Genomic DNA, 25,065 nt, shown 5'->3' on the forward strand with positions numbered 1-25,065 from the left:
AAAAGAGGGATGAGGGATACAGGACATGGGGAAGGAGCGATAAAAGAGAGGGATGAGGGTCACAGGTCATGGGGAAGGAGCGATAAAAGAGAGGGATGAGGGCTACATGACATGGGGAAGGAGCGATAAAAGAGAGGGATGAGGGCTACAGGACATGGGGAAGGAGAGATAAAAGAGAGGGATGAGGGCTACAGGTCATGGGGAAGGAGCGATAAAAGAGAGGGATGAGGGCTACAGGACATGGGGAAGGAGCGATAAAAGAGAGGGATGAGGGCTACAGGACATGGGGAAGGAGGGATAAAAGAGGGATGAGGGCTACAGGACATGGGGAAGGAGCGATAAAAGAGGGATGAGGGTTACAGGACATGGGGAAGGAGCGATAAAAGAGAGGGATGAGGGTTACAGGACATGGGGAAGGAGTGATAAAAGAGAGGGATGAGGGCTACAGGACATGGGGAAGGAGCGATAAAGGAGAGGGATGAGGGCTACAGGACATGGGGAAGGAGCGATAAAAGTGGGATGAGGGCTACAGGACATGGGGAAGGAGTGATAAAAGAGAGGGATGAGGGCTACAGGACATGGGGAAGGAGCGATAAAAGAGAGGGATGAGGGCTACAGGACATGGGGAAGGAGTGATAAAAGAGAGGGATGAGGGTTACAGGACATGGGGAAGGAGCGATAAAAGAGAGGGATGAGGGCTACAGGACATGGGGAAGGAGCGATAAAAGAGAGGGATGAGGGTTACAGGACATGGGGAAGGAGCGATAAAAGAGAGCGATGAGGGTTACAGGACATGGGGAAGGAGCGATAAAAGAGAGGGATGAGGGTCACAGGTCATGGGGAAGGAGTGATAAAAGAGAGGGATGAGGGCTACAGGACATGGGGAAGGAGGATAAAAGAGAGGGATGAGGGTCACAGGTCATGGGGAAGGAGCGATAAAAGAGAGGGATGAGGGCTACAGGACATGGGGAAGGAGCGATAAAAGAGAGGGATGAGGGCTACAGGACATGGGGAAGGAGGGATAAAAGAGGGATGAGGGCTACAGGACATGGGGAAGGAGCGATAAAAGAGGGATGAGGGTTACAGGACATGGGGAAGGAGTGATAAAAGAGAGGGATGAGGGCTACAGGACATGGGGAAGGAGCGATAAAGGAGAGGGATGAGGGCTACAGGACATGGGGAAGGAGCGATAAAAGTGGGATGAGGGCTACAGGACATGGGGAAGGAGTGATAAAAGAGAGGGATGAGGGCTACAGGACATGGGGAAGGAGCGATAAAAGAGAGGGATGAGGGCTACAGGACATGGGGAAGGAGCGATAAGTGGGATGAGGGTTACAGGACATGGGGAAGGAGCGATAAAAGTGGGATGAGGGTTACAGGACATGGGGAAGGAGCGATAAAAGTGGGATGAGGGTTACAGGACATGGGGAAGGAGTGATAAAAGAGAGGGATGGGGCTACAGGACATGGGGAAGGAGAGATAAAAGAGAGGGATGAGGGTTACAGGTCATGGGGAAGGAGTGATAAAAGAGAGGGATGAGGGCTACAGGACATGGGGAAGGAGCGATAAAAGAGAGGGATGAGGGTTACAGGACATAGGGAAGGAGCGATAAAAGAGAGGGATGAGGGCTACAGGACATGGGGAAGGAGCGATAAAAGAGAGGGATGAGGGCTACAGGACATGGGGAAGGAGCGATAAATCAAAATCATGTCGTCACAATACTACCAGAACAGAGATGAGGGTGGAACACATGGAAGCATCTAGCATAGGTATTGAGCCAGTCAAGATGGGATGTTTTGGATGATGTTGTTGACATGGATGTTACATAACATCGCCTACATACAGTGACAACATAATTACTGTCAAGGCTGCAGCCTACCTAAGCAAAAAAGCTAATGTGTAAATCAAGTTATTTGACACCTAGTTCCCTGGGACGGATTTAGAGTAGGGTCAAGAAGTTTGCACTGGCGCGGGACACGTGATGCCACGGAGCTGAACAGACGTTGACAAACCGAGCTCTTCAAATGTATCCTATTATTACCTAAATAACAACGTTGAAACAATATTCTAACATCGGTTGATAAATTGTCAAATACTTACCTTCCCAAAGAGCCATGGACCTCCGACCGAGAGGCAAGAAGGACGACCAAAACGTCGTTGAATCCCAAGACAACGATAACGCCACAGCTAGCAAGTTTAGCATTAGCCCTCATATCTCAGATGACAGTTCCAGACTATTGCTCTCGGCAGCCTCGCAAGACATGCTGGCTACTCTCCTCCGGGAAATTCAGGATGGTAACAAAGGTCTTTCTATGAAAATTGACAAGAAATCGGCTGAACTCCATTCTTCCATCGACGACCTGAAATCCTCCATGAATGATCTCCTTCTGAAAACGACTGAGGCCGAGATGCTCATTAGCACAGTTGAGGACACCGTCGCTCGACATGACCAGGTTCTGATAGAACTGCAGAAGGATAATGCCTACCTCAAAAACAAAGTAGACCAGATGGAGAACCAGAGCAGACGCAGTAATACCCGTGTGGTGGGATTGAAAGAGGACAGCGAGGGCCGTGACCCGGTCCGCTTCTTCACTCAATGGATCCCGGATGTCCTAGGCATAATCAACTTCACCAAGCCACTGGAAATCGAACGCGCCCACAGAACATCAGCGCCGAAACCCCGGCCAGAGGAGCCCCCACGTGCCGTTCTGGTCAGGTTCCTCCGTTTCCAAGACAGAGAGAAGATACTGCAACTCGCAAGAGCCAAAGGGGACATCACCATCGATGGCAAGAGGGTCAGCCTTTTCCCGGATATGAGTGCCGATCTCGCCAGACGTCGCAAGCAGTTCAGACCTGCAGCCAAAGCACTGAAGGAGAAGAACATCACCGGTTACCTCACCCACCCTGCGCGGATGAAAGTTCAGTACAAAGGCCGATGCCATATCTTCAACACACCGGGAGAAGTGTTCACTTTTCTCAAAGAACCGAACCGCGACTGAAAAACGGTCTCTCGGGGGTATAAGATCCAATCTCTTTGTTTTCTCTTATCTGGACTGAACTGCTGATATCGGATCCGTTTACCCCGCTATCCGGTCGCTATAATTGATTTGTACATTTTCAGCTAACCGTTTTTCCCCGGGGTGAGTTCTATTACATTTACAGGAGACTATATTTTGGTTTAGTCAATATCCACTGGGCGAAGCAATAAGTGGGTTTAGGCCCACCGCTTCCCCCCATTTATGTTTCTCCTCTCCCGAAAAGAGACTCAAGCAGCCCTTACCATGGGCAGTAATTATTCAGCCATAAATGTCTATTCACAACGTTTGTTTTCAATTTAGAGAGCTCGCAGGTTTTAGTTTACGCCAAGGTTTAGCTAGTAAGAGTAAGGTGGAAAGCGAGCAGCAACGTATCTCTACAAGTGTATTCATGTTTGATTGTTGGGATTGTTGTTTTAGTCTGACAATCGGGGTGGGTGGGATTTTTTTCCCCTTTTTTTCCATGTTTATTGTTGTTTCCTTCCTAAAGAGACACATAGGTCACTTCTGTGTTCAAACCAAAGTTGAAACATTTCCTGACTATTTACATATGAGAGATTTCCATTCGGTTACATATTTCAAACCCAACCTATGCTTAATCCACTAAAATATGTCACATTCAACGTAAAAGGCCTTAACAGCCCGATTAAAAGGAAAAAAGTCTATACATACCTTAAGAAATTAAAGGCTGACATTGTGTTTCTACAAGAAACACATCTTACAGCCAGCGAACACAAGAAATTGAAGAAGGAATGGGTAGGACAAGTTTTTGCGTCCTCTTTTAACTCCAAAGCAAGAGGAACTGCAATTTTGATAAGTAGACACATCCCCTTCTGCGTCAACAACACCATCTCTGATCCCTCGGGCAGGTTTGTTTTGGTGCAGGGGCATATGTTTTCAGAGTCTTGGACCCTGTTGAATATTTATGCTCCTAACTTCGATGACCATATGTTTAGAAAGAATGTCTTCCTTCAGGTCGCTCAAGCACCACCAGGATGGTTACTGGTTGGAGGAGATCTAAATTTTTGTTTAGATACAGTCCTTGATAGGTCCTCTGATAAACCCTCCCTTCTTACCAAAGCCGCCAAGCTAACCATGTCATTCATGAAAGATCTTAATTTACTAGACATCTGGAGACAGTTGCACCCACAGGATAGGGACTACTCTTTTTATTCACACCCACACAAGACACACACACGCATAGATAACTTTTTACTATCGACCCAACTGTTTCATAGAGTGTTAGATATCGAGTATCTCCCCAGATTGCTTAGCGACCATTCTCCTCTGGTATTATCAATCTCCATTCCTAACAAGGTAAATGGAGCATATAGATGAAGACTAAATCCTACACTCCTAAAGCAACCTGAAATTTGTGCATTTAACTAAGAGCAGATCAATATTTTTACTTTGACAAACGAACCCTCCGCTCCTGACAGTTTCATTCTTTGGGACACATTGAAAGCCTATCTGAGGGGACAGATCATTTCCTATACTAAAGGGTTGAAGAGAAAACACGGTGTGGAACTGAATGTCCTTGAATCTGAAATCTCTGAGCTGGAGAAAACCTACCAAAGAGGCCCGACTAAAGATCTATATAGGCTTTTGGTAAATAAAAAACTGAAATATAATATTCTGAACACATATCAAGCTGAGAGGGCCATCACTAAATCAAAACAGCGTTATTACGAGCTTGGAGAGAAAGCTCACAAAGTACTGGCATGGCAACTGAAAGCAGAGGAAAGTAAGAGGACAATTAATGCTATAGAAACCCTTACTAATGAGATATCTTTCGACCCTACCGAAATTAATAATACCTTTAAGAAATACTATGAAGACCTCTACACTTCCCAATCAAGCGATGATCTGTCGGAGATCGACTCCTTTCTCAACCTCCCATGCCTGTCAGAGGAAGACAGAGAGCGCCTGAGTGAAAACTTCTCTGTTCCTGAATTGGTGGAAGCCATTAAATCCTTACCTTCTAATAAATCTCCTGGAGAGGATGGCTTCCCTCCAGAGTTCTATAAAGAATTTAGGGAGCTGTTGGTCCCCTACCTTATGGAGGTACTTAAAAAAGCTGGGGAAGACAACTGCTTTCCAGAGTCTTTCTCTCAAGCAGTGATTACTGTAATCCACAAGAAAGGGAAAAACCCGCTAAAGTGCGCCTCCTATAGACCAATCTCTCTCCTTAACACAGATTGTAAACTGGTCACCAAGATGATATCTAAGAGACTGGAGTCATGTCTTCCCCTGTTGGTCAACCCAGATCAGACTGGCTTCATAATTAATAGACTGTCCTCCAATAATCTCAGAAGGTTCTTTGATATAATTCACCTTGCTAACAAAAACAAAATACCTAGTGTCGCAGTCTCCCTCGACGCTGAAAAGGCCTTTGATAGGGTTGAATGGCCATACCTCTTTCGCGTCTTGGAAAAGTTTGGTTTAGGTACCGTGTTTGTAAATTTGATAAAATCACTCTACAAATCTCCTAAAGCTAGGATTGCTACCAATGGGATTACTTCCTCCTCTTTCCCTCTCTATTGAGGGAACAGACAAGGTTGCCCAATTAGCCCCCACCTCTTTGCCCTCGCCATTGAACCGTTGGCTGAGGCTATTAGATTGTGCCTTGACATACATGGCTTTGAGGTGGGCCCCCATACCCATAAACTATCACTCTTTGCGGACGACCTTATCTTATTTCTAACAAACCCAGAACACTCCCTCTCTCACTTACAGATCCTACTACAGTGTTATAGTTCTTTCTCTGGATATAAGGTTAACTTCGATAAAAGCGAAATCTTACCGCTGTCTGTCTTTGACCATCATACCATCAAGCACAAGTTTCCTTTTCGATGGTCGCCTCTGGGCTTCACATATTTGGGCATAATGGTGGATGGTAACCTGAACAACCTCTATAAACTCAATCTGGCCGGCTTGTTGCAAAAGGTGGAGGGTGACCTGTGTAGGTGGATGGACTTGCCTCTCACCCTACTGGGTAGAATCAATGTGATTAAAATGAATATCCTGCCCAGATTTCTATATTTGTTTCAATCTCTCCCTATCCCTGTGCCCGCAGCATTCTTTTCCTCTCTCGACAAGCTGACCAGACGGTTTATCTGGCATGGCAAAACCCCGAGGGTTAGCCTGGACAAACTGACCCTGGATTACGGTCAAGGGGGCTTAAACCTCCCCAATTTTAGAATGTACAACTGGGCTGCACAGTCTAGGTTTCTGGCTCAGAGGTTTGACAATGGTCCCTCCCCCTCATGGTTGAACATTGAAAAGCTTGAGATGAATGATGACACGGGGGCAGAATTGTTTTACAAATGGGACAGAAAATCTATAAAAACCAGGACAGACAACCCTTTAATCATACATTCTGTCCTGGCATGGTGTAAACTGCATGAGCTGTTCGGACGAGGGGGATTTCTCTCCCCTAAAACCCCTTTATGGAACAATAGATTGATCCCTATGTTTTTCCAGAATAGTAACTTTAGACCATGGTCTGATAAGGGGATCACACTTCTGGAACACTGTTATGAGGAGGGAGTTCTTATGTCTTTTGATCAGCTGAAACAGAAATACCACTTGTCTAACAGGGACTTCTTTAGCTACCTACAACTACGAGACTTTATTAGGGTGACTCTCAAGGGACAATGGAACCTACCTAAGATGTCACCTATTGAACAACTCTGCCATGCAGACCAACCACTACTCAAGACCATTTCCCGTGTTTACGATGCTCTAATGTCAGTACTAACACTGCCTGAGCTAGATAAACCCCGACTTAGATGGGAAAAAGATCTGGGTATTGATCTTGATGAGGGCCTATGGACTGACCTATTCAGGGATGGTGTTACATCCACATTGAACTCCAGATACAGACTGATCCAGTTTAATTTCCTCCATCAGTTCTATATCACACCATCTAGACTGCCCAAGTTCAACCCTGACATCTCCTCCCTGTGTTTTAGATGTGGCTCAGATGAAGGAACATTCCTCCATTCCACTTGGCAGTGTTCAAAACTACATGGTTTCTGGCAGGGGGTATGCGATACCATATCCTCAATTCACGGGGTTGCATTCCCTTTAGACCCGGAGGTCTGCCTACTGGGTAACTATACTAACACCAATCTTAGGCAAAGTCATACTATAAAGCTAACAGAAATATTGCTAGCGATTGCCAAGAAATGTATTGCCTTGAAATGGAAATCGGATTCCCTCCTGCCAGTTGCAATGTGGCTATCGGAAGTTAATAGTTGTATCCCACTGGAGAAAATCACTTACTGCTTGAGGAATAAGTTAAAGACATTTTACAGAATTTGGCAACCGTTTATTGACTATATGGAGAATCTCCCCTCACATCACATTGATTGAATCTCTATATAATTCTTATATAATGTTTCACACGTAATGTATAATATGTAGCTTACAGCAGGTGACCATATGAATCAATGTCTCATTATTATTATTTTTATTTATTTTATTATGATTTATGTATCATGTATGTTTTTTATGTATTATGTATGCCCGTATATATAATTTAAATTTTTTATTACGCTCGTCTGTTACCGTCACTTTGTCCTTTGTTGTCTAACATATTTTCACTTTTGTTTTGGATGTTCTTAATTGGAAAATGCAAAAATAAAATATTTCAAAGAAGTTTGCACTGGAAATAGAAAAAGGGCATTTCAGCCAACCAAAGGCTACTCCTAGCTGACTCCCAGCATACTAGCCCATATTTGGTAATAGTTGGAATCAAACCCACAACTTTGGTGTTGCTGACACCCTACCAAAAGAAAACCCAGTGAGACAGAGGGCTAGCAGACACTTACGATGTTCTTAACAGTCAGTCCAGACAGCTAGCAGACACTTACGATGTTCATGACAGTCAGTACAGACGGCTAGCAGACACTTACGATGTTCATGACAGTCAGTCCAGACGGCTAGCAGACACTTACGATGTTCATGACAGTCAGTACAGACGGCTAGCAGACACTTACGATGTTCATGACAGTCAGTCCAGACAGCTAGCAGACACTTACGATGTTCATGACAGTCAGTCCAGACGGCTAGCAGACACTTACGATGTTCATGACAGTCAGTCCAGACAGCTAGCAGACACTGACGATGTTCATGACAGTCAGTACAGACGGCTAGCAGACACTTACGATGTTCATGACAGTCAGTCCAGACGGCTAGCAGACACTTACGATGTTCATGACAGTCAGTCCAGACAGCTAGCAGACACTTACGATGTTCATGACAGTCAGTCCAGACAGCTAGCAGACACTTACGATGTTCATGACAGCCAGTCCAGACAGCTAGCAGACACTTACGATGTTCATGACAGCCAGTACGTAGCTCTCCACGCCCTTGGTGCCGTGGTACTCCACCATCTTGGAATCGGCCACCACCAGCGTTTCCACCCACTTCTCCCTGCTGATGGAACGCTGGCGTATCCTCTTCCTCCGCTGGCGTCTCTCCCAGCGCTCCCGCTGCCTCTCCACACGCTCCAACGCCGCAGCGGGATCTGAGGACGGAGCCGTGACAAATATTGTGGTGTAGAGTTGTAGCTTTAGTATTGTGTTTAAAAATACCATGGAATAAGTCAGACGTTTTTTGTGTTATCCTTGATTGGTTTGAACTTCGTTACACCATATATTCGTACGGGATGTTTATGTAAAACATGTTATGTGTTTGATCAGATCAGTTACACCAATTAGTCAAAAGTGTATTTATCCAAAACTGTACATCATATGTATGAAAAGTCGGCTGTGTGGCAACAGCGTTAGAACCCTATACAGTACACACTGATGCATTGTGTTGAACATAACATGTACTCTATAAAGAAACGTCCTCTATAGAGAGGACAACAGAGCCACTTTAGTCTTTTCTAAATGTCTTGAGGGAATTTAAGTGATTACGCAGGCTTAACCCTGTGAGAGAGGAAGTGGGGATTTAATGCATGCTTGAGACAGAAGTTTAAAGTCTGGTGGAAGCGGTTTTATTTCCCTCCTAAAATGCCTGGTAAGCCAGATGATCTTTCCTGGTTCTCTCTACCATTCCCAGCCATCTGCAGAATAGTCCAACAATTCTCTTGACCTATTCCCTGTGGGTGAAGTCAACCAAGACTCCAGTGAAGTGCACGTTCAAGTGAGTTCGAAAGAGTTATTTTCTAAATAGTTCAAGTCCCGGGGCCTGCAATGAATTCCTAATGGCATATTTACATATCTCTCCTGCATAATACTGCCTCTCGGATATTTCATCCTGCAATGTGTTTCAGGGCTTAATTAAGGCTCCTGGTATTTCAAACAGGCCCCATTACCAGCCCAACTGTTCCTAGGCCGTCTTCCTCCACCTCTAGAGAGTGGTATTCAGTGTGTGTGTGTGTGTGTGTGTGTGTGTGTGTGTGTGTGTGTGTGTGTGTGTGTGTGTGTATACTGTACGTGTATGTGTTTGTGTGATAGATCCAGGTTGGGATAGGGATCTCTCAGTGCATCGGCCCTGTTTGAATACTTAGAAAATGCATCCTCCCTTCCATGAAGCATGACTGATCTGGCACCATCTCGATGGGTTAGGTTGGACCTGACATGTAAAATCAGTTGTTGTCAGAAGTGGGATCCTTGTTTTGTCCAATCCGACCTTGTGAGATTGGTGATTAGTTCAAGGAAGGGAAGGAAAGGTGCATCTTTAAAGTATTGGAACAGCCCCATCCTCTAAGGCCTCTATATTGGAGTGTGTGATGCCAGGTCACGACGGGAGGCTTCACCTTTGACCCCACAGGTACCGTTGGTGGTATGGTCTCCAGAGATGGGCTGTACTAACTGGCTTTGGGTGGGGGAGGTGTGGCGCTTGTAGATAATGTGGATTTGTGGTGCCGTCGACTCATCACTAGACCGCTCCAATGGCCGGATAAAGAAGTCCTCCTGGGACAGCTTGAACAGCCCTGTCTACAGAGGGAGGGAGGTCAGTATAGCTTTTGTTATGAGAAAAATAGAGTGATCATATTGTACAGGGAGAAAGGCTGTCAGAATTGCTTTATTATTATTTAGTTTTTAAATAGTCCTAAGCAAGGACATTCTATGGGGTGAAAACGAGGTCCAAATGTATTATATATGAGAAATATAGTGATGTTATTGTACAGGGAGAAAGTTGGTTAGAAATGCTTTATTAATACTAAAAGTACAGTCCTAAGCAAGCACATTATTTGGGTAGAAAGAGGGGAATAACACAGTAAACACATTCTACTAGGAGAACAAGGGATCACAACTGCTTTGATATGGGAAGAACACTGTTAGCACATTCTACTGGGAGAACAAGGGATCACAACTGCTTTGATATGGGAAGAACACTGTTAGCACATTCTACTGGGAGAACAAGGGATCACAACTGCTTTGATATGGGAAGAACACTGTTAGCACATTCTACTGGGAGAACAAGGGATCACAGCTGCTTTGATATGGGAAGAACACTGTTAGCACATTCTACTGGGAGAACAAGGGATCACAACTGCTTTGATATGGGAAGAACACTGTTAGCACATTCTACTGGGAGAACAAGGGATCACAACTGCTTTGATAGGGGAAGAACACTGTTAGCACATTCTACTGGGAGAACAAGGGATCACAGCTGCTTTGATATGGGAAGAACACTGTTAGCACATTCTACTGGGAGAACAAGGGATCACAACTGCTTTGATATGGGAAGAACACTGTTAGCACATTCTACTTGGAGAACAAGGGATCACAACTGCTTTGATATGGGAAGAACACTGTTAGCACATTCTACTGGGAGAACAAGGGATCACAACTGCTTTGATATGGGAAAAACACTGTTAGCACATTCTACTGGGAGAACAAGGGATCACAACTGCTTTGATATGGGAAGAATATAGTTAGCACATTCTACTGGGTGGGAGATGGGTCAAAATTGCTTCAGAGAGAAATAAATGTAATCAGCTTCATGAAAATGTGCCATTAGGTTACAGTATTACATAAACGCCAGTTATCTTGGGATTTATCATGCGATTATGGGAGCAAAACAAGGACATATGAGAGAAAACGCATCAACTGAAATTGAGTCCTAACTGTAATGGCTAAATCGCAAATGCTCCGCAACAATGATTTAGATTTATGACAGTCTTCAACCCAGCATTCTGGCCTCTGGGTTTCTGGCTCAGCCGTAGCTGTGGAACTTAGAGCGAGATGTGGCGTTGTGCCAAATGATACGCTGTGGGTCTGGAGCCCGTCGATCTCTCCTCAATATATCCAACTGCTATCATTTTAAAGAAACAACATGTCCAGTCCAGTAAGTCCCCCTCCTCCAGGTTCAAAGAGTTTAAAAGGACAGATTCAATATACTGTATATACATTGGATTCAACTAGAAGTTGACTGTTCAAGAACACGGACATTTAAGAGGATACTCTGAGAAAGTTTCCCCATTGGCCATATTTAGGAAAGTCCCTCATTGTGGAGAAAACAAGTGTTTACAGTCACTTAAACTTAGAAGTATCACACATTTTTATGTTCACATGCAAAAGTTTGAATTTCTATAACAAATGGAAAAAAGGCAGACATGGAGAGATATATTATTAGAAAGGGAGAAAGGAATACAGTAATGTAACAGTATGATATTGTTGGATAGGGCTTGTAGGGAGAAAGGAATACAGTAATGTAACAGTATGATATTGTTGGATAGGGCTTGTAGGGAGAAAGGAATACAGTAATAATGTAACAGTATGATATTGTTGGATAGGGCTTGTAGGGAGAAAGGAATACAGTAATAATGTAACAGTATGATATTGTTGGATAGGGCTCGTGGTTTCCTACTGCATTTTCATCAGAAATGTCCTAAAGCGTGTAATGTGACTCTGGCATTGTGAAACATTTATTACAGCAAGATCAGCTGGAAACATTTAAGTAAAGACTTTTTTTCTGTGAACTAAGGTAACAACAGATGGCTATACCACGTCCCATCGTGACAGAGGAGAGAAGGGACGTGGACAGCAATAACAAAGTAGAGATGGGACATGGACAGCAGTCACAGAGGATAGATGGGATGTGACAGTGAACAAAGAAGAGAGGTAGAATGTGGACAGCAGTCACAGAGGAGAGGTAGAATGTGGACAGCGGTCACAGAGGAGAGGTAGAATGTGGACAGCGGTCACAGAGGAGAGGCAGCATGTGGACAGCGGTCACAGAGGAGAGGTAGAATGTGGACAGCGGTCACAGAGGAGAGGTGGCATGTGGACAGCTGTCACAGATGTGACAGTGAACACATGCTTTATGATTCAGTTTGAGTGACCTACACTAGTGGATAGATAAGACAATGAGATGTAAATTGATCATGCATAAACACAACACGGGCTCCATCGCTTGATCTGTTCATGGATGCATGATGATGTTCTGCACACCCACATGTCATCGATGACATCCAGCCTGATTTTAGATGAAAGGCGCTCTAACACTTGTGATGTATCAAACACATCCTCTCAAGCACAGCTCACAGGTCCTTTCACCAACCAGTCAGTGGTTTTTCCATGGATGGTGCAATCTAAGAATAGAACTACACTAACAGAGCAGGAATGAGGCCAACAGCACGTAATGACTTCAGAGACAACTATAAAAAAATACAAATAAATACTTAAACATCATCTGTTCAGACATGCGTTTAAATATTGAAACTATGTTGAAGCCAGTGTGGCATACGACATTATACAGTAGTACTTACTGCTTATTGCAAAGCATTAGCATCTTTTTGTCAGAGCTAGAGGAATTAAACACACCTCTAATGAATGCTCATTTTCAATTTCACCTAAAAATGTAATAAATCTTCTTTGATTTTGTATAATGATAATAATATATGCCATTTAGCAAACACTTTCATCCAGTCTCATGCACAGAAACAAAGCGGAAAACAAAAACGGGCTAGGACCAGTCATTGGCATCGATCAACATTATGTTTTTGGTAAATTGTGTTTCTACTTTGACTTGTTACCCTAGGGACAGAGAAGTTCTAGAAGTTAAAAGTTTTGCATGACCCTTTAGGATGTGAAAGGAAAAACATATCTCAGTAGGTTATCAGTGACGGTCTCAGTGGGTTAGCAGTGACGGTCTCAGTAGGTTAGCAGTGACGGTCTCAGTGGGTTAGCAGTGACGGTCTCAGTAGGTTATCAGTGACGGTCTCAGTAGGTTATCAGTGATGGTCCCTCTCTCTCTCTCTCTCACACTCACCAGGCCGTCACAAGTGCTTATAGCCGCACTCCCCTTCATAGTCGCCCGGTCCCACACGTCCCCGATAAAGTGACACAGCGAGGGGCCATGGCTGCGTATTTTGGCCCCCTCCAGGCCACCGTACCTCCTCTCAGTCAGGAAGCCAGGAGCCAGTAGGTGTGGGTTGAGGGTGAGGTTGAAGTGCAGATTGTGGCCACCGTGCTGCAACTGGTAGAACACCCGTGTAGGGTTTCCTGGTTCCCCCTGGGTTTCCCGCCGCTGTACCCGGCTGACGCGGTGGGACACAAAGTTGGACAGGAAGTGACCTTTGGCGTCCACTCGGTAGGGGTGAACGACCTCGTACTGCGGAAGCCCCTGTAGAAAGCTCTCTGGTTTGGAGAGAAAATAAAAACATGCTATCTACTAATTGACTGTGAGGTTGTAAACAAACTTGGCAAGCTGTAAACAGTTCCATCTGCACAAGCCACACATACATTATCCATCATTTAAACAGGGGTTGGATACGGCTACAGTATGTCTGTCTTTTTTACTTGAGGATGAGCATGTGACCCAGTATCCACCAATGGCAGGCAATAGTCATGTGGAGTCGTGGATGAGGTCTCACAACAGGCTTTAACTAATTAGGGCTTCAGGTTACTATAGAGGCTGACTGGAGTGTCGATCAGTCTGCTGTACTCTCCTACGCTATGTCTGCCTACACCCGGATCCTGGCAGGGAGGGTATCGTCACGGTGATCGGCGGCGTGCTGGCCCGCTGTGCCACCTTCAATGAGTGGATGAGGCTTAAGGCCCTCAATTACACGCAGACAGAAACGCACGCGCGCACACAAGCACCGTTCAAAGAACGGTATGAATTTTAACAGCAACATGCACCTCACAGCACTTTAATCATATGCTAGTGGTGCCCTAGTAGTATGCTAGATGTGCCCTAGTAGTATGCTAGATGTGCCCTAGTAGTATGCTAGATGTGCCCTAGTAGTATGCTAGATGTGCCCTAGTAGTATGCTAGATGTGCCCTAGCAGTATGCTAGACGTGCACTAGCAGTATGCTAGATGTGCACTAGTAGTATGCTAAATGAACCCTAGTAGTATGCTAGATGTGCACTAGTAGTATGCTAAATGTACCCTAGTAGTATGCTAGATGAGCACTAGTAGTATGCTAGATGTGCACTAGTAGTATGCTAGATGTGCACTAGTAGTATGCTAGATGTGCACTAGTAGTATGCTAGATGTGCACTAGTAGTATGCTAAATGTACCCTAGTAGTATGCTAGATGTAGCCTAGTAGTATGCTAGATGTGCCCTAGTAGTATGCTAGATGTGCACTAGTAGTATGCTAGATGTACCCTAGTAGTATGCTAGATGTACACTAGTAGTATGCTAGTGGTGCCCTAGCAGTATGCTAAATATACACTAGTAGTATGCTAGATGTGCACTAGTAGTATGCTAGATGTGCCCTAGTAGTATGCTAGATGTGCCCTAGTAGTATGCCAGTGGTGCCCTAGTAGTATGCTAGTGGTGAACAAGTAGTATGCTAGTGGGGATGTTGAAACAGAAGCAAACCCTTCGCATACTAACAGGAACTGACAGCCCATAGGAAATGGAGGTGAGAAAGGTGTCAGAGAGGTTCATCACGAAGACATTAATGTTAGCCTAATGTGTCAGAGACCATTAAACCACTTGCACATGATCTGTCATGTCGGATCCTACGTCACTGTCCCAAACTAGTGCTCCAGTCCAGGGTCATGTCAGCCATGATGTACGATATGTTAAATAGTACATGAGAAGATGGACAGTTCACCTCGGTTCCGTCTCCCATGATTTGTAATGGGCTTATTAAAGAGGATCCCACTTTACCACACATGTCTCAAATCACACCTATGTATTCACATGGTAGTAGTTACATAGGCAGTCACAGTGTAATCACATGGTAGTAGTTACATAGGCAGTCACAGTGTAATCACATGGTAGTAGTTACATAGGCAGTCACAGTGTAATCACATGGTAGTAGTTACATAGGCAGTCACAGTGTAATCACATGGTAGTAGTTACATAGGCAGTCACAGTGTAATCACATGGTAGTAGTTACATAGGCAGTCACAGTGTAATCACATGGTAGTAGTTACATAGGCAGTCACAGTGTAATCACATGGTAGTAGTTACATAGGCAGTCACAGTGTAATCACATGGTAGTAGTTACATAGGCAGTCACAGTGTAATCACATGGTAGTAGTTACATAGGCAGTCACAGTGTAATCACATGGTAGTAGTTACATCGGCAGTCACAGTGTAATCACATGGTAGTAGTTACATCGGCAGTCACAGTGTAATCACAGTGTAGGTAGACGTTGTTACATAGTACTCAGGCTAAACGTTTGCGGCAAGCACATTTTCCAGGATTTGTGGATAAAATCACAATTAACTATTACGGTAAATGAATAGTGAAAGTGGCTTCATCAAAGCACTGGTTTTCCATGTCTGACTGAATGTCCATGGCAATATTAGTGTATCTCTCTCTATACTACTACCTTCAGGAATGTCTATTGTTCATCATGACTTTCATCTCTTTAACTGAAAAGCTATGACAGTGACAAATGTATTAATCACAAAGGAGAGGAGAATAAAAACAGCACTAATCCTTTCTATAAAACACAGACCTAACAGAAAGATCCGTAAGCCATCTTTATTTCTGGCTAACATTCAAAGAGTAATTCAGAAGTGGTTTCACTTTAAAAGTCAGACCAGTCTCACAGGAGTAAACAGGTAGCTGATTTGAATGGGTGAGATGCGGTGGAGGTATATACGAGGTGAAGGGTAGTGATTGTTTTTTTCTTCGATTGGGGTGTTAAGAGTCGCTCTCACAGGGAATGTGTTATGCCAACCCTGAGACTGTTGAATCCTTTGATAGAGGACAGTGCCCACCAGTAGTGTCAAGTGCCATCCCAAATGCCACTGCTGCAGTACCAAGCTATCTCCCTTGTGTCAGTCCATCGCCTCGCAAACCGATTACACTTAGCCTTGGCTCCCCAGAGCACCCACTTAGGTTGATTTGTATGGACGGTAGAGTGTCAAACAGCCCAAGGGTGTATCTAGACTGCTTAAGGAAGGCCTTTCCCTTGTTCACTAAGACTGCTACAGAACACAGGGAGACCAAGGGGAGAGGGATGAAGGAGAGAGAGAGAGGGGAGGAGAGAAAGAGAGAGATGGGCAACTGGCATAATTGTTCAAAAGTAAGTGTAGTACTTGTATTATTTTTTTAAATCACCCCCCTCCCTTTTTATCTCACACCAAGACATGTCAGCTCAGAGGCCAACTTTAGGTTGACTACTGTATCTAGTATCCTAAACACAGGAGGTTGGTGGCACCTTAATTGGGGAGGACGGCTTGTGGTAATGACTGGAATAGGTGGAATGGTATGAAATACATCAAATACATGGTTTGATGCCATTCCATTCGCTCCGTTCCAGCCATTATTATGAGCCGTCCTCCCCTCAGCAGCCTCCACTGATCCTAACACAGCATGAGTTATTGGACTAATGGGAGCAAATACTTTAAAGAACTGAACACAATTAATCCTGATGCCATTCACTCATGTTGTTTGCAGGGCAGTTTAAATTGACTAGTGGAATGAATGTGACTATCACTGTGAGGTACAGATACAGTAGGTAAGCATGAGCAAATTTATATGACATATTCAGGCATGACCCAAGTAAAGTTTAGGGTATTAAACTACAGCTAGGCTACTAGAATTTTAAGCATGGCCTGAAGCACTAGAGGCGGCTCAATGATGCATCTCTCTGGTGGGGAAAAAAACCCTGAAATACTGTAGCTGTTCTCATACAAGCTGGAAATAGGTATAGCCTGGGAACATCACGTCTGTTTTGAGTCATATGCTCATGGGATTTCGGCACCTCATACAATGCATAAAATGGGAAAACATACCCTTTATAAGTGTCAATATTTCCCAAGTGAACTGCTTGCATAGATCAGTCACATCACTAGGCTGTTTGTGTAAAGGCTGCGGAGATCAGTCACATCGCTAGGCTATGTGTGTGTGAGTTGAGACTGCGGAGATCAGTCACATCGCTAGGCTATGTGTGTGTGAGTTGAGGATGCGGAGATCAGTCACATCACTAGGCTATGTGTGTGTGAGTTGAGGCTGCGGAGATCAGTCACATCGCTAGGCTATGTGTGTGTGAGTTGAGGCTGCGGAGATCAGTCACATCGCTAGGCTATGTGTGTGTGAGTTGAGGATGCGGAGATCAGTCACATCGCTAGGCTATGTGTGTGTGAGTTGAGGCTGCGGAGATCAGTCACATCGCTAGGCTATGTGTGTGTGAGTTGAGGCTATGTGGAGATCAGTCACATCGCTAGGCTATGTGTGTGTGAGTTGAGACTGCGGAGATCAGTCACATCGCTAGGCTATGTGTGTGTGAGTTGAGGATGCGGAGATCAGTCACATCGCTAGGCTATGTGTGTGTGAGTTGAGGCTATGTGGAGATCAGTCACATCGCTAGGCTATGTGTGTGTGAGTTGAGACTGCGGAGATCAGTCACATCGCTAGGCTATGTGTGTGTGAGTTGAGGCTATGTGGAGATCAGTCACATCGCTAGGCTATGTGTGTGTGAGTTGAGACTGCGGAGATCAGTCACATCGCTAGGCTATGTGTGTGTGAGTTGAGGCTGCGGAGATCAGTCACATCGCTAGGCTATGTGTGTGTGAGTTGAGCCTGCGGAGATCAGTCACATCGCTAGGCTATGTGTGTGTGAGTTGAGGCTGCGGAGATCAGTCACATCGCTAGGCTATGTGTGTGTGAGTTGAGACTGCGGAGATCAGTCACATCGCTCGGCTATGTGTGTGTGAGTTGAGGCTGCGGAGATCAGTCACATCGCTAGGCTATGTGTGTGTGAGTTGAGGCTGCGGAGATCAGTCACATCGCTAGGCTATGTGTGTGTGAGTTGAGGCTGCGGAGATCAGTCACATCGCTAGGCTATGTGTGTGTGAGTTGAGGCTGCGGAGATCAGTCACATCGCTAGGCTATGTGTGTGTGAGTTGAGACAGCGGAGATCAGTCACATCGCTAGGCTATGTGTGTGTGAGTTGAGGCTGCGGAGATCAGTCACATCGCTAGGCTATGTGTGTGTGAGTTGAGGCTGCGGAGATCAGTCACATCGCTAGGCTATGTGTGTGTGAGTTGAGGCTGCGGAGATCAGTCACATCGCTAGGCTATGTGTGTGTGAGTTGAGGCTGCGGAGATCAGTCACATCGCTAGGCTATGTGTGTGTGAGTTGAGGCTGCGGAGATCAGTCACATCGCTAGGCTATGTGTGTGTGAGTTGAGGCTGCGGAGATCAGTCACATCGCTAGGCTATGTGTGTGTGAGTTGAGGCTGCGGACATCAGTCACATCGCTAGGCTATGTGTGTGTGAGTTGAGGCTGCGGAGATCAGTCACATCGCTAGGCTATGTGTGTGTGAGTTGAGACTGCGGAGATCAGTCACATCGCTAGGCTATGTGTGTGTGAGTTGAGACAGCGGAGATCAGTCACATCGCTAGGCTATGTGTGTGTGAGTTGAGGCTGCGGAGATCAGTCACATCGCTAGGCTATGTGTGTGTGAGTTGAGGCTGCGGAGATCAGTCACATCGCTAGGCTATGTGTGTGTGAGTTGAGGCTGCGGAGATCAGTCACATCGCTAGGCTATGTGTGTGTGAGTTGAGGCTGCGGAGATCAGTCACATCGCTAGGCTATGTGTGTGTGAGTTGAGGCTGCGGAGATCAGTCACATCGCTAGGCTATGTGTGTGTGAGTTGAGGATGCGGATATCAGTCACATCGCTAGGCTATGTGTGTGTGAGTTGAGGCTGCGGAGATCAGTCACATCGCTAGGCTATGTGTGTGTGAGTTGAGGCTGCGGAGATCAGTCACATCGCTAGGCTATGTGTGTGTGAGTTGAGGCTGCGGAGATCAGTCACATCGCTAGGCTATGTGTGTGTGAGTTGAGGCTATGTGGAGATCAGTCACATCGCTAGGCTATGTGTGTGTGAGTTGAGGCTGCGGAGATCAGTCACATCGCTAGGCTATGTGTGTGTGAGTTGAGGCTGCGGAGATCAGTCACATCGCTAGGCTATGTGTGTGTGAGTTGAGGATGCGGAGATCAGTCACATCGCTAGGCTATGTGTGTGTGAGTTGAGGCTATGTGGAGATCAGTCACATCGCTAGGCTATGTGTGTGTGAGTTGAGGCTGCGGAGATCAGTCACATCGCTAGGCTATGTGTGTGTGAGTTGAGACAGCGGAGATCAGTCACATCGCTAGGCTATGTGTGTGTGAGTTGAGGCTGCGGAGATCAGTCACATCGCTAGGCTATGTGTGTGTGAGTTGAGGCTGCGGAGATCAGTCACATCGCTAGGCTATGTGTGTGTGAGTTGAGGCTGCGGAGATCAGTCACATCGCTAGGCTATGTGTGTGTGAGTTGAGGCTGCGGAGATCAGTCACATCGCTAGGCTATGTGTGTGTGAGTTGAGGCTGCGGAGATCAGTCACATCGCTAGGCTATGTGTGTGTGAGTTGAGGCTGCGGAGATCAGTCACATCGCTAGGCTATGTGTGTGTGAGTTGAGGATGCGGATATCAGTCACATCGCTAGGCTATGTCTGTGTGAGTTGAGGCTGCGGAGATCAGTCACATCGCTAGGCTATGTGTGTGTGAGTTGAGGCTGCGGAGATCAGTCACATCGCTAGGCTATGTGTGTGTGAGTTGAGGATGCGGAGATCAGTCACATCGCTAGGCTATGTGTGTGTGTGAGTTGAGGCTGCGGAGATCAGTCACATCGCTAGGCTATGTGTGTGTGAGTTGAGACTGCGGAGATCAGTCACATCACTAGGCTATGTGTGTGTGAGTTGAGGCTGCGGAGATCAGTCACATCGCTAGGCTATGTGTGTGTGAGTTGAGGATGCGGAGATCAGTCACATCGCTAGGCTATGTGTGTGTGAGTTGAGGCTATGTGGAGATCAGTCACATCGCTAGGCTATGTGTGTGTGAGTTGAGGCTATGTGGAGATCAGTCACATCGCTAGGCTATGTGTGTGTGAGTTGAGACAGCGGAGATCAGTCACATCGCTAGGCTATGTGTGTGTGAGTTGAGACTGCGGAGATCAGTCACATCACTAGGCTATGTGTGTGTGAGTTGAGGCTGCGGAGATCAGTCACATCGCTAGGCTATGTGTGTGTGAGTTGAGGATGCGAAGATCAGTCACATCGCTAGGCTATGTGTGTGTGAGTTGAGGCTGCGGAGATCAGTCACATCGCTAGGCTATGTGTGTGTGAGTTGAGGCTGCGGAGATCAGTCACATCGCTAGGCTATGTGTGTGTGAGTTGAGGCTGCGGAGATCAGTCACATCGCTAGGCTATGTGTGTGTGAGTTGAGGCTGCGGAGATCAGTCACATCGCTAGGCTATGTGTGTGTGAGTTGAGGCTGCGGAGATCAGTCACATCGCTAGGCTATGTGTGTGTGAGTTGAGGATGCGGATATCAGTCACATCGCTAGGCTATGTCTGTGTGAGTTGAGGCTGCGGAGATCAGTCACATCGCTAGGCTATGTGTGTGTGAGTTGAGGCTGCGGAGATCAGTCACATCGCTAGGCTATGTGTGTGTGAGTTGAGGATGCGGAGATCAGTCACATCGCTAGGCTATGTGTGTGTGTGAGTTGAGGCTGCGGAGATCAGTCACATCGCTAGGCTATGTGTGTGTGAGTTGAGACTGCGGAGATCAGTCACATCACTAGGCTATGTGTGTGTGAGTTGAGGCTGCGGAGATCAGTCACATCGCTAGGCTATGTGTGTGTGAGTTGAGGATGCGGAGATCAGTCACATCGCTAGGCTATGTGTGTGTGAGTTGAGGCTATGTGGAGATCAGTCACATCGCTAGGCTATGTGTGTGTGAGTTGAGGCTATGTGGAGATCAGTCACATCGCTAGGCTATGTGTGTGTGAGTTGAGACAGCGGAGATCAGTCACATCGCTAGGCTATGTGTGTGTGAGTTGAGACTGCGGAGATCAGTCACATCACTAGGCTATGTGTGTGTGAGTTGAGGCTGCGGAGATCAGTCACATCGCTAGGCTATGTGTGTGTGAGTTGAGGATGCGAAGATCAGTCACATCGCTAGGCTATGTGTGTGTGAGTTGAGGCTGCGGAGATCAGTCACATCGCTAGGCTATGTGTGTGTGAGTTGAGGCTGCGGAGATCAGTCACATCGCTAGGCTATGTGTGTGTGAGTTGAGGATGCGGAGATCAGTCACATCGCTAGGCTATGTGTGTGTGAGTTGAGACTGCGGAGATCAGTCACATCGCTAGGCTATGTGTGTGTGAGTTGAGGCTGCGGAGATCAGTCACATCGCTAGGCTATGTGTGTGTGAGTTGAGGATGCGGAGATCAGTCACATCGCTAGGCTATGTGTGTGTGAGTTGAGGCTATGTGGAGATCAGTCACATCGCTAGGCTATGTGTGTGTGAGTTGAGGCTATGTGGAGATCAGTCACATCGCTAGGCTATGTGTGTGTGAGTTGAGACAGCGGAGATCAGTCACATCGCTAGGCTATGTGTGTGTGAGTTGAGACTGCGGAGATCAGTCACATCACTAGGCTATGTGTGTGTGAGTTGAGGATGCGGAGATCAGTCACATCGCTAGGCTATGTGTGTGTGAGTTGAGGCTATGAGGAGATCAGTCACATCGCTAGGCTATGTGTGTGTGAGTTGAGGCTGCGGAGATCAGTCACATCGCTAGGCTATGTGTGTGAGTTGAGGCTGCGGAGATCAGTCACATCGCTAGGCTATGTGTGTGTGAGTTGAGGCTGCGGAGATCAGTCACATCACTAGGCTGTGTGTGTGTGAGTTGAGGCTGCGGAGATCAGTCACATCGCTAGGCTATGTGTGTGTGAGTTGAGGCTGCGGAGATCAGTCACATCGCTAGGCTATGTGTGTGTGAGTTGAGGATGCGGAGATCAGTCACATCGCTAGGCTATGTGTGTGTGAGTTGAGGCTGCGGAGATCAGTCACATCGCTAGGCTATGTGTGTGTGAGTTGAGGATGTGGAGATCAGTCACATCGCTAGGCTATGTGTGTGTGAGTTGAGGCTGCGGAGATCAGTCACATCGCTAGGCTATGTGTGTGTGAGTTGAGACTGCGGAGATCAGTCACATCGCTAGGCTATGTGTGTGTGAGTTGAGGCTGCGGAGATCAGTCACATCACTAGGCTATGTGTGTGTGAGTTGAGGCTGCGGAGATCAGTCACATCGCTAGGCTATGTGTGTGTGAGTTGAGGATGCGGAGATCAGTCACATCGCTAGGCTATGTGTGTGTGAGTTGAGGCTGCGGAGATCAGTCACATCGCTAGGCTATGTGTGTGTGAGTTGAGGCTATGTGGAGATCAGTCACATCGCTAGGCTATGTGTGTGTGAGTTGAGGATGCGGAGATCAGTCACATCGCTAGGCTATGTGTGTGTGAGTTGAGGCTGCGGAGATCAGTCACATCGCTAGGCTATGTGTGTGTGAGTTGAGGCTATGAGGAGATCAGTCACATCGCTAGGCTATGTGTGTGTGAGTTGAGGCTGCGGAGATCAGTCACATCGCTAGGCTATGTGTGTGTGAGTTGAGGCTGCGGAGATCAGTCACATCGCTAGGCTATGTGTGTGTGAGTTGAGGCTGCGGAGATCAGTCACATCGCTAGGCTATGTGTGTGTGAGTTGAGGCTGCGGAGATCAGTCACATCGCTAGGCTATGTGTGTGTGAGTTGAGGCTATGTGGAGCTGAGCAGTTGCCAATAGTCTGCAGAGTTCCCCTTGTTACTGACATTTTAAAATACCAGCATAGCTGAACTATTGCATAAAACTATTTAAAATAAAAGTAACGTTATATGTCAGACGAATGATTCATTGATTTTTAAGAGGCTGGCTTACCCGTCTCTTGTTCAAATCCAAATGTTTTACTGTTGTCAAACATCGCCAAGATCCCCGCTGCAACCAGAAAGTAAATTGGAGAGAAAGTTTGTGCAAGTCCGCAGTGCAAGTAAATCATCTTGTTGGAAGGTAAATTAAGACAATATGTTATTATGCTTTATCCTCACTGTACCGACTGTCATTTCAAACACTTTCCCCGTTAGAATCATGCACTTTAGACATAGAAAGCGTGACGCCGGCGATATAAACTTAATTAAGTTCTGTACGACGTTGTATCCTTCCTCGGTGATTTTCACACGCGTCTTTTGCGTTCCAAGAATTGTAAACTGTAAGTGTTGTTTGCTGACAAGACGTTGTCCCTTCTTTCTTCCATCAAGCCCCCTTCGACAGCCCTGACAGTCAGGAACTTTCCCTAACAAGCCAAACTTTGTTTAAGAACCTCCCTCTCCGATACAGTTTAGTGGGTGGACTTGAGAGAATAGAATGCTTTCAGTAGTAGCCCAGGGGATGCTAGGTGATGGGGAGACTATTACATACATTTACATTACATTTAAGTCATTTAGCAGACGCTCTTATCCAATTATTTGGATTGCCTGTTAAAATAAAAATACGTATGGTGTGCAATTGTAAATAAAGTTGGATAGTTGAGGAAAGTCGAATTGACACATTTAACCGGATGTCAAATAGTCTTCCCGACACGCAATAAAGGCTAATATTACGATTGTAACACATTAAATAATATTGCTTGTATATTATATGCCTACAGCGACACTTTGGTCTACTGTATAATCTTGTTCGCGTGGTTACTGCGCTGAGCACCAATGCATAACGGGACCTGTGTGCATTATGCACTGTGAGGAGCCCCAAGCTCCATAAACACGACTGATCAATTGCATTATGTTTCCTTTGAAAATGATACCTTCATCTTGGAGCTCAGAACAGTGGGCATCCCCCTATGGCAATGATGTGTCAAACTCAATCCACCTAGGGCCTATGCTTGGTTTTTCCTTTAAGACATTTTTTCATTACATTTTAGTCATTTAGCAGACGCTGTTATCCAGAGCGACTTACAGTAGTGAATGCATACATTTCATGCATTTATTTATTTTAATTTTTTTTGGTACTGGCCCCCGTAGGAATCGAACCCACAACCCTGGCGTTGCAAACACCATGCTCTACCAACTGAGCCACAGGGAAGACCTAGACAACCAGGTGAGGGGAGTTCCTTACTAATCGTGACCTTAATTAATCAATCGAGAACAAAGGAGGAACAAAAACCCGCAGACACACGGGTCCTCCGTGGAACAAGATTGACACGTGCCCTATAGCATCCTTCACTGATCTACCGCTGGTTGAGCCATCATGTTGCCCCCTCTAGCGGAAGAGGACGGTCAGTTTGGCACAAAATGTCGAGAATAAACATGGAAATGTCATAGAATGAAGAAGGAAAAATACGTTTAAAAAAATACGTTTCAAATGTAATGTCTGCCATGCAGTGACGGTTCTAGACCATTTCAACTGGGGGGGCCAAGCTGGGGCCAGTTGTACTGTTAGAGGGGCCAGTTACATTAGACGTTATTGTTGTCATATCGTTTTCTTCACTGCATTGCAGGCATTAGCAGGCAAAAGACCATGTTCATAATCATTCAACAATTTATTTGTATTTTCTGTTTAATAACGGATGTAAAAAAAGAACGATAGCAAAAATTAGTTATGTAAAGTTATTTCATACTCCACATTTAGGTGGGCCACAAGGGGGTCCAAAATTCTTGTCACAGGGGCACTGCCCCCCCCCCCCTCCCACTCCCCCCACAGAACCGCTAGTGCTGCCGTGTTAAAGCTTTAGTAAAATAA

At 45.8% G+C, this 25,065-nt stretch overlaps 1 protein-coding gene across 1 annotated transcript in view; it reads right to left on the reverse strand.

The window, feature by feature from the left end:
- Nucleotides 1–23,634, reverse strand: part of LOC115202536 (A disintegrin and metalloproteinase with thrombospondin motifs 7) — a 172,442-nt gene extending 148,808 nt beyond the window's left edge. Inside the window, exons 1-4 of the mRNA XM_029766660.1 lie at nt 23,212–23,634; nt 13,272–13,639; nt 9,808–9,988; nt 8,375–8,568 (exon numbers count right to left, since the gene is read on the reverse strand). Coding sequence (XP_029622520.1) covers nt 8,375–8,568; nt 9,808–9,988; nt 13,272–13,639; nt 23,212–23,329 — 861 coding nt within the window. The 5' untranslated portion in view covers nt 23,330–23,634. The remainder of the gene's footprint in view (nt 1–8,374; nt 8,569–9,807; nt 9,989–13,271; nt 13,640–23,211) is intronic.
- Between the last annotated feature and the right edge of the window lie 1,431 nt (nt 23,635–25,065).

Source organism: Salmo trutta, chromosome 12 (assembly GCF_901001165.1).
Source record: "Salmo trutta chromosome 12, fSalTru1.1, whole genome shotgun sequence".
Taxonomy (NCBI): domain Eukaryota; kingdom Metazoa; phylum Chordata; class Actinopteri; order Salmoniformes; family Salmonidae; genus Salmo; species Salmo trutta.